Source organism: Anas platyrhynchos, chromosome 7 (assembly GCF_047663525.1).
Source record: "Anas platyrhynchos isolate ZD024472 breed Pekin duck chromosome 7, IASCAAS_PekinDuck_T2T, whole genome shotgun sequence".
NCBI lineage: Eukaryota > Metazoa > Chordata > Aves > Anseriformes > Anatidae > Anas > Anas platyrhynchos.
In genome coordinates this window covers 17,978,811-17,994,136 of record NC_092593.1, presented here as the reverse complement: position 1 = coordinate 17,994,136, position 15,326 = coordinate 17,978,811, and the positions used below count along the sequence as shown (strand labels likewise).

The window sequence follows — 15,326 nt, the reverse complement described above, 5'->3', positions numbered from 1 at the left end:
TGCCTCAATGCTGAATTTGGCCTCTCAACAGCTGGCTGAATATTTTTTTGGTTTGTTTGTTTTTGTTTTAATGATGTCTATGACATTTGATTTGTATGATTTGGGTGTAGCAAGAGGTAACATTCTCTATGTATTTTCTTTCCTGCAGTGGTATACCGACAAAGACCATTCCATCACCGGTCAAGCACATAAGCATATTTATACTCACATGAGCCATTTCATAAAGCAATGTTTCTCACTGCCCTAGCACAGGAATGGCACCAGCATTTTGGTGGTTAGTCGTGGGTTTTCTCCATAAAACTCTGTAGTTAATGGACAATGAGCCAGTATAAACTTTGGGATACCTGAATATATGATGAAGTGCTAATTTTTATAAAGATTTCTGTTGCTAAGCTACTATTACTGATTGCATTTAATCAGGTCATTAACATCACCAGGATGTAAGTAAGTTGTAGACTTCCAGCAAGCATGGTACTTTCTTGAATCAGTACTTTTTGTTTTGTTATTTGTCTAAAACTGAAAACCAAAAAAGTTTCTATGTGGTATAATGAATAGTGAAAATAACATCAAATAGGAATTGAAATGATCATCACTTGAGGAATAAAAACAATGTTTTCCAAAATAAGAGCCCTGTGATTATTTCTGTGAAAACACAGATAAAACTTTGAACAGGTTTTGCAGAAATTACCTTAATGTATGATCAATGATTACTTTAGAAATAGTACCATGAATGCTGCAATGTTAGTATTTTCTATGCAGATGGAAACACTTTGTTAACTGCAGTTCCTTAAGTTAGTATTTTCTCTGCAAACTCTTAGATTACAGCTGAAAAAATCTTGCAAGGAATGTTTGTAACCAGCTTTCACTAAAGATTTTAAATGAAACCAGCAGCACTGAATTTCTTTCTGCTCTGGTAAACTGTTATCTGGGAACTCTAGCAGCTCACTGTTGTTTCTTTTTTAGGAGAGAAACTGCTTTTTTTTTTTTTTTTTTTTAATTTCCTATTTTCCTATTTACCAATGAGTAGGCTAGCATAAAGCACTACTGCATGACCTGTCAGTTAAAGTGAGGAGTAGACTGTAGGTCTCACATGAACATGCTGTTTAGCAAACCTGCTCTTCTTTGCAGCTTACCCGTAAACTTCTGCTTTACCTTCAGCACTCCAGGTAGGCTTCACCATCTGAAAATAAGACTCATATTTTCTTAATTTCACATAAATCATATAACTAGGTTGCGTCTGTTCTACAAAATGTGCTGCTTTAAAATAATAAGTCATTAAGTTACAAAAGGATGTATATTCTATGGTATTGAAAATGCTGCTTAAGAAATAACTCCTAGAATGTTACAAAAATACATTAACTCTAAGACTTACAGTGAAATTTCTGTTTTTGCTTCATGGTATCATGATATTAGATATGATTAGCATGTGATTGCATGTATGTATGTATCATGATGTAAATGATGTGACTGTAAAAGTAGTCATACAGGGAGATAAAGAATGGGGAGGCCTGAATTTCTTTGGTCTGGTACATCTTCCCCAGCTCCAAGAATAATGCAGACAATAAGATAATAGAGCTACCTCAGGGAACTGACAAATAGCACTTCAACTTAAAAATGCATGAGCACAGGTAAAATACCTAAAACTTAAGCCCCAGAAGAAAGCCAGCTAGCTTCATTAATATACAAAGCTCTGTTCTGAGTCAACTGGTTGTGGCCAAAGTACTATCACATGCTAGAGTTAGGCACTTATATGCTAGTTAACACTTTTTAAAATATTAAGAGGCAGCAGAAGCCTGAAGCATGAGTTAAAGTTTTCTGTCTGGGAGGCTTCCATTCTTTGGTTCAGAACTTAGTGAAGCTCAAAGGTGTTTTAATAAGACAGAGTTAATAATTTAAGTATTTGGGGATTGGCAAAAGTAGTAGGCTTTAAGGCCTACAGGTACAGGATTTTTTCAGGAGCAGAAATCTGGGGCTCTAAGAATAGCAGGAGCTCCCACCATAGGCAGTAGCTGAACAAATGATCAACCATTAGACAATTTAAGTACTATTGCTTTGAGGAATTTTAAGCCGTATGAACTTACCTCATGACCTGTTAAAGGACCCAACTACTGCTGCCTGCTCCACATCATCTCTCCCATGAGCTAGTTGAACCAACTCATGACCAGTAAATCAGAATCTAATTTCCACTCTCTTCCTGGAACAGGTCAGTTATATGCAATCCCTGATGGCACACTTACTCTGTTTGTTAGAGACACACCATCTACACCACCACCACCTACACACAGCTAGCCAATGCTGGTTATAGTGCATGTTTCAATAAGATCCCACTTGGAAATGAAGTAGGACTGAGTTATATAATTCAGATATTTGTGAGGCATATTCAAGCATCAGGTAGCCATTTAGAATACTGTACAACGTTGCATACTAGCATATTTTGCAGTGTGAAAATAAAAATTGAAAATTAGTTAGGATAAATATTTATTTTCACGTAACATTTCTTAATTGTGAAAAACACAATAGTCTATTCACATGTACACATAAACTTCTGTAATAAATTACATCCAAGAAATGAGTAATTTTGACCAGGAATATGAAATTAGAAGTAAATATAGCATTACATTTATATTGTGTGATTCAGAATGTTGAGATTAACATTGGAATAGCATTTAAATTCACACAAGAATAGAGTGACTGTTTAAAAAAAACACCCTGGAATACTGAACAGAAATACAGAATGCCATTGAATACAGTGATTTCTTAATATTCTAAGAGTTGGTCAAGTGAAACTAATACATCTTGATTGTATACATTATCTGCATCAAAGCCAGCAACATATTAAAACACCACCAGGCTGCTTTCGGGATGAACCAGTATTGAACTTCTATACTAACCTTAAAACAATTGGAATATTATAATTTATCATCAAGTACACAAAAACAAAGCATTTAACCTTAATGCGTTGGCATTTTTTCCTAAATTTATAAATACAAACATTTAATTAAATGTAAATCCTTCCTTATGTCCGTTACATGTCTTTCCCCCACCCCCATAGAAATGGTCTTTAATGGGCTTTGATAATGTCAAGTAAAATTTAGAACAGTGACCCTACTGGCTTGCAGCAAAACACAGTTATCATTTATGGCTGAAGTAGTAAAACATACATACGCACTCACACACACACACAGAAACATCAGAAGGAATACTTTAAATGTGCTGGAGATGAAAAGTAAGTCACATGAGGACTATGGAAAGATTAGCTATTTTGAAAGCTAGGGATGTTAAAGCCCTGTAGCTGAGTTCTTAGAAAGATTATGAGACTGCAGATGCTCATTCTTAGGATTCAAAGCAATAGTGACAGCCTTCATTTAATCATTTAAAAATTTATCTTAAAAAAATTTAAAAATTAGTAAGTTTCAAATAATCCATAAAACTTTTGCTCCACATTTCTATTAATTCAATACCTAATCTCATAGTCCTTGTTTTACACAAAAGAACAGCTTGAAGGATCAGGCAATAACAAAACTGTTAATGACAAATGTCTTTGCAGTAGCTTTAAAGCCACATTTTACTTAGCAATGTTGTTTCTAATCTTTTAATCAATATGTACTTTATAGAATAGTGAAAAGAGCTGTAACAAAACCAATAGCAGGATACCCATTTTAAGTATTATACACAAACTCTGAAATTAACAGGTTTACAGTTGTTAATAGAACAATATAAATATGCACTTTATGTGGCTGTATGTTAGGCAATAAAGAAGAAAACCATTGGGCAGGTGTTATAATTGCATGGGCGGTATAGTTTGTATCTACAAAATTTTCCCTATTATAAAATAATGGATTCAGTAATGACATAATGGAGTTGTTTGGCCTACCACAGCAACATTCGTACAATACAAGATACTGTAATCACAGGTTGCATTTTAACAAATACTGTACCAATGTTTCACATCAAAGGATGTGGTGGTGTTTTTCAACCAAAGTGAGAGAATGTTTATAATAGATACTTTAATATATATATTATATATATATATATGACTATGTTCCAGTTACATACAAATTTCAATATTAAATACACTGTATTAAATCAAGGAAAACTGCACAAATACAGAATCTGACCCTGCAATCTCCATTGCAAGAGTGATCCATGACTTCAAAATGACAATTTGAGGAGGAAAGGATTATCCTTAGTAGTTTGTTCATGAGTCAGATCAGTTCTCACTTAAAAAAAAAAATTCTTAAATCTTAACTAGTCAACTTGGGTCTCCTAAAGTCATTTCCTCCAATTAAGTGATTTTAAAAAAAAGAAATCTAACAAGTGTTTCAAGTTCATCTTGAATGAAGATTAAGTATTCTCACACAGGAAAAGTAGCAAAATACAGTACAAATCTATTAAGAAGAAAGTTGAATTTGAAAGAAACTTTGCTTGTTAAATGTATGATATGAATACTGATAAATGGCCAACACTAGCAAAGGAAATCAAGATTTTTTGCATTGGCTACTGCAGACTTTTGCACAAATACTAGACAATGTAGACATTTAGACAAAGGGTAATGAGATAAATATTGCACTACATTACCTGTGCTAGTTTGAGATGAAAGACAAAAGTTACAAGATCAAATCAGTTATACTTAGTGGTTGTGGCACTCCTTTCATTCATTCGTAAAAAAAATTAACTGAAGAACAAGTCATAGACAAGTCTCCCGGTCAACACCTTTCCCTGAGTCAGCTTTCTTCTCTTTTCTGATTTCAGCACTAGAAAAAGGGAAAAGAAAAAAAAAAAGGTTGCAACAGCAGTATCATACAGATTAATGATCTACCTGAAAACCGATACTGCACTGGTATTTTGGTTAATTTTTCATGCGGCATAGCACAAACTGGGAAGCAAGTGAAAGTTGCTGTGTTGAATGGTGCAGAAGACATCAGCCAGCATTTTAGTGATGAGATAGATAGAGAATTTAAGACGTACGGACAGACAAGTCAGCCCAGCATGCAAGCAAAGATAAACACTTCTTTGTTTTTGGCAAATACAACTGTTAATTAAATAATGGTAACATACAGTTCCCAGACAATACCAGCATTTTCTTAATGGCACAAACAAGAGGTTACAGTAAGTATTACTTTTTTTTAAACATGTATTACATTGCTCAACATACATTTTTGAAGGAATGTTTTAGGACTAAAGAAGGGCAAGCCAATTTATAACTGTAATATTTGGCTTTCACCTTTCACTGGAGAGAGCAGGCAATGGCAGTAGCAGAGGGGGTGACAATACTCCCCCCTTGGAGCTCAGCTTAGTGTATACTTGCTCACGTATACATATAAGGAATAACGCATTTGGTGGGTTTCCTTTGTTGTTGTTGTTTTGTTTGTTTTTTAAATAAGCCTGAAAGTTAGATCCCATAAAAGCCATATTACCAGGAACTCTGAAGCAGAGTTCAAATTTAGATTCTGCTTTTTTTCCAATTAAAACAATGTTGATTTGCCTACAGAAAACAATACATGTGCAAAGCAGATTTATTTATATATTTTTGTGAAGAGGGTCCTAATTTACAACAATGTAAATAAATAAATTTTTTTTAAAGTCCTGTTGTTGCAATGAGTCTTAATCACACTACAAAAATGCAAAGAGGCTTCCACAACACAGGCAAATCAAGCCTTCAACAAAGAGTGAGTGGCAGGGTATCTAAACATGTTTCTGAGAACAAACCTGTACCAAGCACATAACCTACCAGGTTTCATGGGAATAATTCTTTAACTAGAATGAATAAGAAATAGGCTGAGTTACACAAGGCTAAAAGAAAGCATGATCAATTCTCAAATTCTTAAGGTGATTCATGAACAATTTTACAATCATCCGACATTTTTCTTCACATAAAAATTGCTTTAAGGATACAATTCAGTTCAGCCAAAGCTTGCTTCTATGCCTATGGCAGCTTCCAGAGGTGTTAATGGAAATAGCTAAAGAATACCAACTTCTGCCACTTCAACTGCCAAATCTGTCACCTTCTGTAGAACAGTGATAGGATTGGGTATGCTACACTTCCTGCACACAAAGGGTATGCAAACAAATTCCTAGGGGGTGAATTTAAATTGCAGCAGTACAGCCAGCAGAAAGTACCTTTGCTTAGTAAAGCAAACACTAAGCATGCGTAGTGTGTCTTAAAGTCTGTATTATTGCAAGGTTTTATGTGTACTGATACCAGGAAAGTCTCCTTCTATTTAAGCTTTGCATCTCCTGCAGATGGGAGCTTTAATTAATGCCTAGAGTAATTTGGAAAATAAAAAGAAAAGGACAAGTCCAATTTTTTACTACTAGAATTCATACCTGGTGGAGCTGCAAAGGTATTTAAGCACTCTTCCTCCCTGCCCACTAAGTACTCTAACAAGCATGAAAAAGAAGGTTTGGGATATGAGACTTGCTTGGTAGCTTCAGGCAGAAAAGAGAATTCGTGTCAGCTACAACATAATAGCTTTTCCTCCAATATTTTAAAAGGGCAGCTAGGACCACTGTTTATATATGACCAGATTTTCTCCATGTGTTTTGAAACTATCTGAAGGGCCTAATATTATAGACAAAGACAGGACTATTTAATTACATATTACCAAAGAAGGGTATGTTTCAGCCTTGGTGATCAATTCTATCAAGACATGGCCATACCCAAAAGCAGACTTTTAGCTCCCTAAGACACTTTGATATTGAAAAACTGAGGTATTAAGGGAGATTTCATGTGCCTGTATTGTTAGGTAACAGCTAAGTAAGTAAATCTCATGCAAGTCCACCCTTCAGAGACTTAATACTGTTATGAATCTGTGATGTAAAAATTACCACATACCACTTTGTCTCTCCCCCCTACTTCAAAGAGCCAGGGGTGGGGCTTATGACAGATACTCACATCATACTGAGAAGTTGTTTGTATAACCCCTTCTCACCTAAGATCTCTGAGATCTTTGTAGTTTAGTATTAACCTAAAACCCTGATCCCTTAGTTCTTTTTCACCCGAGTCCTTGCTGATGTGAGCAAAGGTGTATCTGCTATTTTGCTGCAGCATAAAGGCCAAATCATCTTTTACCCATATATTGTCTGAGCCACAGTCTTTGCAGATGCTCATTGATCAAAGGATCTTTGAAAATTTCAGGTTAAAACAAAATACATGTCCACATAATCATTCATACTATCAAAGAAAGCAATATCTACCAGAAAAAAATAAGACTACCGCATACCCACTGGCTGTGAATGTACCATATCACTTTCTTCTCTGTCTCCCAACTTTCACAGCAGAGGCACATACGGTAAGAAAATCATACTGTACATCCTTTGCCCATGCACCAAGACTGATTTCACTGTTATGGGATCCTTTTCATCCCATGTGGAGGGTGGAAGATAAATCAGAACTACAATGCTATTTTGACTGTCATTATAATAGCAGTAAAATGATTGGTCTGCTTCTTGGGTGTTTAAAATGAAGATGTTCTGGTCATGAACTGTTCATCTTGTTTATGCTGTTTAGAGAAAGGAACAACATTGAAAGGCAGCATGCCATTTTGGGGTGACAAAATTAAAAATAAAAAAAAAAGTATCTTTTTTCCTTCAATGCATCCCTTCACCATAAAACTATAACTAGATATTTCAAACATGGAACTTATTTTGAACAGGAGAATTACAAATGGACAGAATTTTGAATTTTAAAGTGTCACCAAATCACTAACAAGAATATGCTAATAAATTATTTTTAGCACTTAAATATGATACATATACATTTTCTACTTTTAATATAATAAAAATGAAATTTTAATATTAAAGGCTTTGAAGTCAACATGTTTGTATTCCTATGTGAAATTTCTTTTTATTCTGTCTCCCCAAAAATAACACAAATTGTATAGGCAACACCACTTTGAATTGGAAAATACAATAAAGGAAGAGTTTGGGGGACCGGGTCTTACCTTTGGGGAATCAGCTTCTATAGTGATTAGGAAGGGGAGCTTATGACAAAAATGTGATATGAAACAATTAAGTAGAAAGTATCGTTACATTTAAAATTTATGGAAACGCGGGAAAATCTTTTTTACAACAGCACTGTGCTTGTATTTTCTATTTCCTTATCCCCATCACAATTCTCTAGTACAGACAAAACATCACTGGTTCATTTTATGTTTGTCTGGATTAAACTTTAAAGGTATATATCTGGTTTGAGTCCAGCTGAAATAGGCATACAAAATGACCTGAAGCGATGCAATCTTTAAATTATTTTCATTCCAAATATTGGTAGATTGCATTCAGAGAACTGGGCTCTTCATAAAGATATTTCCAGGGCAGTAATGACCACTTATTTTTCAAGAGAAGAAACTAAAAGCAGGCAGAACAAACACAACAGCTGTTGTGCAATATCCAGGTGTAGGCTGGTGGTTCATTACACAAGCATCAAGCATGCTCAACTTCATTTTCCACTGTAGTGTAACTAAGTAGCATGCAAGTATTTGTGATTTTCTTTACAAATATACACAGTGAATTTGTGTTTTCAGCTTAGAATATTTTGACTATAAATAATTGAAGTAAAAGGAAACCTCAAAAATCAAAATTGCAAGATACTAGAAATCTTTCTAATCCCTAGCAAAATGTTCCAATATTGGCTTGAATCCAATATATAAAGCACAATGTAGTAGAGAAAAAAAAAAATTTAAAACCTTTTAGAAGGAAAGCTTGACTCCTTTTCTTTTGCATTCTCTGAGGATATCAACAATGTCTTCCACACAGCAGTTTTTGCCATTTCATCAGAAATGTTTATCACAGATGGGTCATCTCTAGAGAAGAATAAAAGTAAATACACAATAAAACAATATGCAATTAGTCTTTGTTACTTATTAACTCTACATAAGCCCTTGAAAACTGATAGCGATGAAAATAATGCACAATATAATTTGAGAAATCATGTTAAACTTCAGGAATCCTTAACAATTACTGAAATATTCTTTTAATATATCTTAGCAATTTTTTTTTTCAGTATTTTCCTCCTCCAACAGCTATTAATCACAGTAACATCAATAAGATATATTGTGTCACTTACAACTAATAGACAAAGAAAAAATCCGAATTTAGAGTAGTTTGGTTGGAATGGACCTACGAAGATCAAGTCTAACTGCCTGATGACTTCAGGGCTAATCTAAAGTTGAAGCATATTATGAAGCGTAACATTCAATTGGCTCTTGAACACTGACAGGCATGGGGTGCCAATCCCTCTCCCTCTTTTCTTCTGTGAAATTAAATATTTGCCCAAGATGTCACAGTGTGCCACTGGTACAGCTGGATTAAACAAGAATCCTATGAGCTCCAAACAGTTATTAAGGTACTTATGTTCTGAAATTCCAGCTGCTTTGAAAACAATTTGAAAGTAATCAAAAACCTTGAGAAAGTCAAAGATATAAGCAATCTAAAAAAAAAAAAAAAATTCCCTGATTAAACAAGGCAATCAGTAGCTTTGAGCAGCACTGTGTAGCCATTACACCCTTAGCTTTACCTGGACTGCTCTAAACACGTATTTATACACTCAAGAGTAACAAAGCCTTAAATGTTTTATGAGTGTGACATTATTCCTGACTTCCTGGCTTATATATAGTTTGAGTGTCCATAAGACCTCACTAAACTTGTTTTCACATTTGGGAAGGAGGGGACGACCACTTTATCAACCAATGTCTTTGTTCTTTTTCACTGTAGGCCTGTAACCCTTTCAGTACAGAAATTTACAGACTATTCAGGCAAGTTTACCTATGTAAACACACTACAGATTAATAAAGATCACAGCTTGAGATAAATTAAGTATTGTTAATATAAAATGGAACAAACAGGTATAGACAGAAGAAGAAAAAAATAGAACATTAGAAATCTGGTGAATCAAAAACAGGAAATAGGCTGTGATTTTTCAGACACGCAGGTAGTAAAATACATCTATTTGCCTTAGGATATGTTAAGATAACTTCATATTAAAATATAAAAGATGGGCACTCTGAGATAGTGTTCCTATGAAATCGTGTTATTGCAGAGATTCCAATCAGGGGACGTGTCATGTCCTGATTAAGAACTTTCTGAAGACTGTAAGTGAGAGTAAGTCCTTATGGACTGGCCAGGTGTGTTATTATGACCTATAACATAGGTTTTCATGCTTTTCCAGTTGTTCCATCCCTGAATTATGCCTCATCGAGACAGCTCTTAACTCACTTACTATCTCACATTTCTAGGATCTTAATTAGAACGTTCTAAAACATGATAGTTTAAGATCCTAGTTTTTTGGAGTGTGTTCAAGACCATTGCTGGTCTCTGCTAGCATCAGGGTGAAGGAAGTGACTTGCTTTCACAAGCAAGTGAAAGTTTTCATCTTCCTTTCACACTGTGCTTGTCAGAAGCTGAGGTTTGTCATGAATGGTCTGACCCAAGTCCTTTCTGAGGGAAAACGATGTAGGACAGTGAGATCACATGGAAATACTAGAAAGGGACCAAGCTTTTTAAATGCTGCAGTATATGGTTCAGTTCACATGGCTGTACTCTACTATCAGACATGCATTCTCCTAACGTTCAGGGAGCATTAAGTATAAATATGGTGGCATGTTTATTTTATTTGTTTAATTGCAACTCACCTAAAAGAGGAAACGTATATTTTACCTGTAATGTCCTTCTAGTGGTAACTGAACAGTCCCTTCCTCTTCCATTGCTAACATACTTTGCTCTTCCTAGGAAGAAGGAATTTAGATGTGAAACAGGATATGATCTTGTGAAAAGTAAATTTTATGTACTTTAAACCTTTGCCCCCTTTTCTTTACATATTTATTAATAGTTCTTGAAATAACATACTTTCCAACCCTTAATTTAAATATTTGTGATTAAACTGCCTCAAATTTTAAAGTTGTATCTTCAATTCACTTAGTTACACTGAGTGAGCAACTGTATGGTGTATTTTTAAAAATCATGCGTAACTGGACATATACACAGCAATGTTAACATGCCAAAATTAGGGAAGCCAAATTTAAGTTTGTGCAACATAGTTTTAAAGCTGACAAAAATTTTATTGCAATGAAAAGTAGTAAAACGAGACACCAACATTAGTTTTCATTTAAACAGGGAAAAGGCTTCTATGAGGACAGGGAGTGGAGAGAATTAGATATATCTACCAAAAGTCTTTTTGTCCCATAATGACAACTTCAGGAAATCTTTATCTTAGGAGGAAGGGAGAACAAAACATCATCTCTCAAGGACCATGTCCTGCTTGCAAGAACAAAGGAAAGCAAGTCTCTTGTCTTTCAGACCATAACACCCCAGGGCTCTGCAGGCATGTGCCAAAAGAGGATTGTCAAGGCTCCCAACACCACTACACCAGGAAAACTGCAGCAGCCTTTACAAGAGATTATCTCTGAAGCAAAACCTCTCAAATAACAGTGGCTTACAGTCTAAATAACAGACAACCGTGTGGGCAGGTAATTCCACAGACTTCCACATAAACCCACCCAGGTCTTGTCATGAACTGTCAAAGTAAATTGCTACATGGGTAGCGAGGCAGCTCCCAGGAAGTTAAATGTGCCATCACATGGATGTAACCATCAAATCCTGCCCTAAACTGTCGCACTGTGTGTGTGAGCATGGCAGATGCCAGAGACCTATTCTTCTTCACCTTTATTAGATGGCTTGGTAACAGTTTACCCTCATGTTTGCTGGAAAGCGTGGCAGTGACTCTCCCAAAAAGAGAGGCTTGCCATTTTCTGGAATAGCACTGAACATCCCGCATTCCTCACACACACTGGTAAGCTGGCATAATCTTAAAGAGACAGAATTTTTGTAGTGTCCTCCATGTTTCACTATTACAGCTATGTTTAAAAATTCTTTTTTTTTTTTTTTTTTCTCCAAATAGGAAAAGTCTCTTTTTGTTCATTCCTGTCTCAGATAGCCATAATTGATTTAAAACAAAGTGGCTGATAAAGGAAGATTTATGAGAAGAAGGCACATACAATATCCACTATAAATGTACAAGGCCTCAGAAAAACATGGCCTAAAAATATAAAAACAACTTAAGTGATGAAATTAGGATCCAATCAAATAAGTTTCAGATCTTGTCAACTATATTTCTGAATATTCTTGTGGGTAGAATACTTCTATTTTTAAAAGCCGTGTGATAGCAACTCTCCAATTAATTCCTTAGGCTACATGTCAGAAGTTTTATTACTAGTTAATTTTGTCATTTCCAGGCTTCACAGCTTCATAAGTTTTTGACAGTTGAACAGTTTTAATAATAGCTCTAAATATTTAGAAATGCCAAAATATGTAAAAATAGCCTCTCAAAATAGACAGTGAATGAAATAAAGTAACACCAGTAGATTTTCCCAGTTTTGTTTTCTGATGCAATCCTATCAAGCACGGGAAGGAAAGTGACATATAACCAAAACATAAGGATAATAAATAATTCTTTCCAATAACCAGACCCACAAGAACTGAGCTACCTTGGTTTCTTTTGGTTACTGTGAATTGTTATGACAGCTGAATACTGTGATGAAACAACACTCTGGTTTGCTTCAGTTCAAGGGGGAAGAAAACAAACCATGCATTTGAACTTCAACCTAGTAGTTTTACAGACACATATTAAATAGTAAATAATAATCATGATGCTTATCACCTAGGTAGAAACTTTTTCCAAAAATGTACTCTATTAGTATGGTGCATATGTCAAAAAAAGTAAAGTTATAGTTCTCCAAGCTACAGCTGAGGCAGTGAGTTGTCAAGGGTCACAAAAGAACACAAAAGGGAGAGAAAACTAGTTTTCATGGTTATATGTTCAACTTATTAGCTCATGTCCTATTTCTGCATATAGACATACCAGGGGGAATCCTTACCCATATCATTTCACTGGTCTCAGATACCTCATGGCACCCCTGAGGATAAATTGCAGATTTACCCATTCACATTGTCTCGTTCTTGCGGTACCCTTGTACCACCAAAATCTTATGCCTCACTGGTCACAGGTCTTTGCAGAGGTCTTCATGGGAACCTTAGAGGTTTGTCTCCCTGACTGTTCCCAGAGCACTCCTGCTTGAAAAGCCCACAGCCTGCCAATACCACATGGCACAGTCTGCACCTTCACCTCCCACTGCAGCAACTACTATTCAACTGTGGTAGAGCAGGACACACAACTGACATTTCATAACCTGGCACTGACATATTCTTCTTACTGCTCCTGCAGTTAGTGCTTCTCTGTCAAGACGTCCTTCATTCATTTGGACCCATGACTTAGGGACATGTTACTAATGTCCTGTAACATTGACCAGGTAGCTATAAATACCAGTGACACAGGAGAAAAACCTCAGTCCCCTACATATAAAGTTACTTTACCACAGTTTTGTGAGATACTCAAGTAAGTTATTCATGAAGCACAGGCTACGGAGAAATACTATCAGATGCAAAACTGATTAGGAAACTACGTTCATAAAGTAGTTATCAGCATTTCGCTATCAGAATACAGGAATGTTCCAAGTGGAAATGCCTAAGGATTTGTCCTCTGTTCATGTACATTCTTTGAAAGGAGACAAGGAGTCCAGATCTGAAAGATTCATGGCCCTGGGTGGTTGTGCCACAGGCTGTAACTAAAATATTTGGTTAACAGGAGTTAGCAATGTCCTTTTTTCATTAGAAAGTGAAAGTAAATTGTTTCTGCAGTAGCAGAAGAGAAATTCTGGTCCAGGGTGTAACAGATTGATACTGCTACAGGGTTATGAGCAGGGTGGGCAGAGGTGGATGGCATGCAACCTGTGTATGGCTCAGAAATAGCTGGGACATGTCATGACACTTAAATGCAGCAGTGCTCTCCTCAGCATTTACAGCAGGGGTGAGACCAGTCCCAGCGAAGCATCAAAGTACCCCCAAGTACCCGAGGGCTTTCCTACAGACAAGTTCATTGCTCCACCATCAGCTGAGTGGGTCTCAGGAGGAATCCCCAACAGTGCTGTTGATACGATGTTATCTACATTATAGCAGCATGGGATTCTACATCTTAGCCTATTAGATTTGTAACCTTAAAATGACATATAAAATATGAAAATATTGCAGTTTCGACACTGTTAGCAAATCTACTTTTTGCATTGAATATGCTTTAATTACAGAACTTTCTCTAATTGTCTGAAGGAAATATTGATATTGTGTTTCAAAACAACAACAAAGCCCCACCCCAAGACACAACAAAATCCATGGATTTTAAACCATGACCCACCTCTTTCTCAGCATCTTCTAGTTTCTTTTTCTTGCTCTCAGGCATCAAATCATCTAACCAACTGAGCTCCCGTTTAGTAAAAAAGAAATCCATGAGTTTTCGGACAAATACCAAAGCTAGGACCTGTAAAGACATTTACTCAAAGAATTAGGAAATTAAACAAGTAAAACTAATATTTACACTTCTAGAGAAACACTTTCAAAAGTGACCACAATTTACAGCTGTAATTTTATCCTTTTATCCTGGAATTTTAGTTTGGACATGTCAACACCTGTACTTCCTTTGTTCAGACAGAGCATGACTTAACAACGACTGAGGTTCAGTAGATAAATTTTATTTTCAATAAGTGAAATAATCAGGGCAAGATTAGTTAAGCAGCAGAGAATATTTTTTCTTTTTCCCAGCAAGACACAGAACTATAAGTAAAGTTTCTCTATGCAATAAACAATCCTCCTTAGTGAGTGAATTTTCTTTCAGTAAAACAACTAAGCACTACACCTTAAACAAAAACATCAAATTGATTTTTAAAAAATTCAGAATGATTTTCTCTATGAAATATACAGTAGGGCTATCCACAGATATAGACTAAGTGCAAACTAGATTCAAACTAGAGTTTATACATAGAACTTTTGCTTATAAAGTGTGAATTATCCTCACACACTGAAGAGAAGCAATATTGTAATTACCCTCCACAAATATTTTTTTTAATTCAATAATAATTACCCACAAGTGAGAAGTAAATGGAATTCTAGTGGAAATAAAAATATTTCATACCATCATGGGAAAGACAATGGCAGCTCTTGAAACCTTTATAATCCACAGGAGTACAAGACAACTCAGCTGAATTACAGTGAAGAGATGGACTTTTCTAAGAGGAACATGCCTCAGATAAATAAAATCTGGCTGATGCTTTGCAGGCATCCAGAATAACTTTATCCTGTCAAAAAGCTGTAAGAGAATTTTTTTAAAGTGTGCATCAAAATAAGCATCAAAATACACAGTTATTCATACACTACCTATAGATACCGCGAATACCTAAGAATCAGGCAAAAACTGCAAAAGTTCAGGTGCACAGGGACTACATCAG

The 15,326-nt window shown here is 35.6% G+C and overlaps 2 protein-coding genes across 11 annotated transcripts in view; one reads left to right on the top strand and one right to left on the bottom strand.

The window, feature by feature from the left end:
- LOC101798883 (dipeptidyl peptidase 4) overlaps positions 1-15,326 on the top strand; it is a 63,593-nt gene that overhangs the window by 39,723 nt on the left and 8,544 nt on the right. The window contains exon 26 of one of the 2 annotated variants that reach the window (XR_011810605.1): positions 149-1,166. Coding sequence is in view for 1 of the 2 variants with exons in the window: in XM_038182603.2 (XP_038038531.1) it covers positions 149-247 (99 nt within the window). In the remaining variant the exon portion in view is untranslated. Of the gene's footprint in view, positions 1-148; positions 1,374-15,326 lie in introns of those variants that run through there. The other variant, XM_038182603.2, reaches the window with a different exon arrangement.
- SLC4A10 (solute carrier family 4 member 10) overlaps positions 2,462-15,326 on the bottom strand; it is a 157,076-nt gene continuing 144,211 nt past the window's right edge. For 5 of the 9 annotated variants that reach the window (XM_038182598.2, XM_038182601.2, XM_038182596.2 and 2 more), the window contains 5 exons: positions 15,014-15,187; positions 14,240-14,362; positions 10,654-10,721; positions 8,685-8,801; positions 2,462-4,754 (listed from right to left, as the gene is read on the bottom strand). In XM_038182598.2, coding sequence (XP_038038526.1) covers positions 4,688-4,754; positions 8,685-8,801; positions 10,654-10,721; positions 14,240-14,362; positions 15,014-15,187 — 549 coding nt within the window. In that variant the 3' untranslated portion in view covers positions 2,462-4,687. Of the gene's footprint in view, positions 4,755-5,731; positions 5,758-7,943; positions 7,983-8,684; positions 8,802-10,628; positions 10,722-14,239; positions 14,363-15,013; positions 15,188-15,326 lie in introns of those variants that run through there. The other 4 variants (XM_038182602.2, XM_072040855.1, XM_038182599.2 and 1 more) reach the window with 3 other exon arrangements.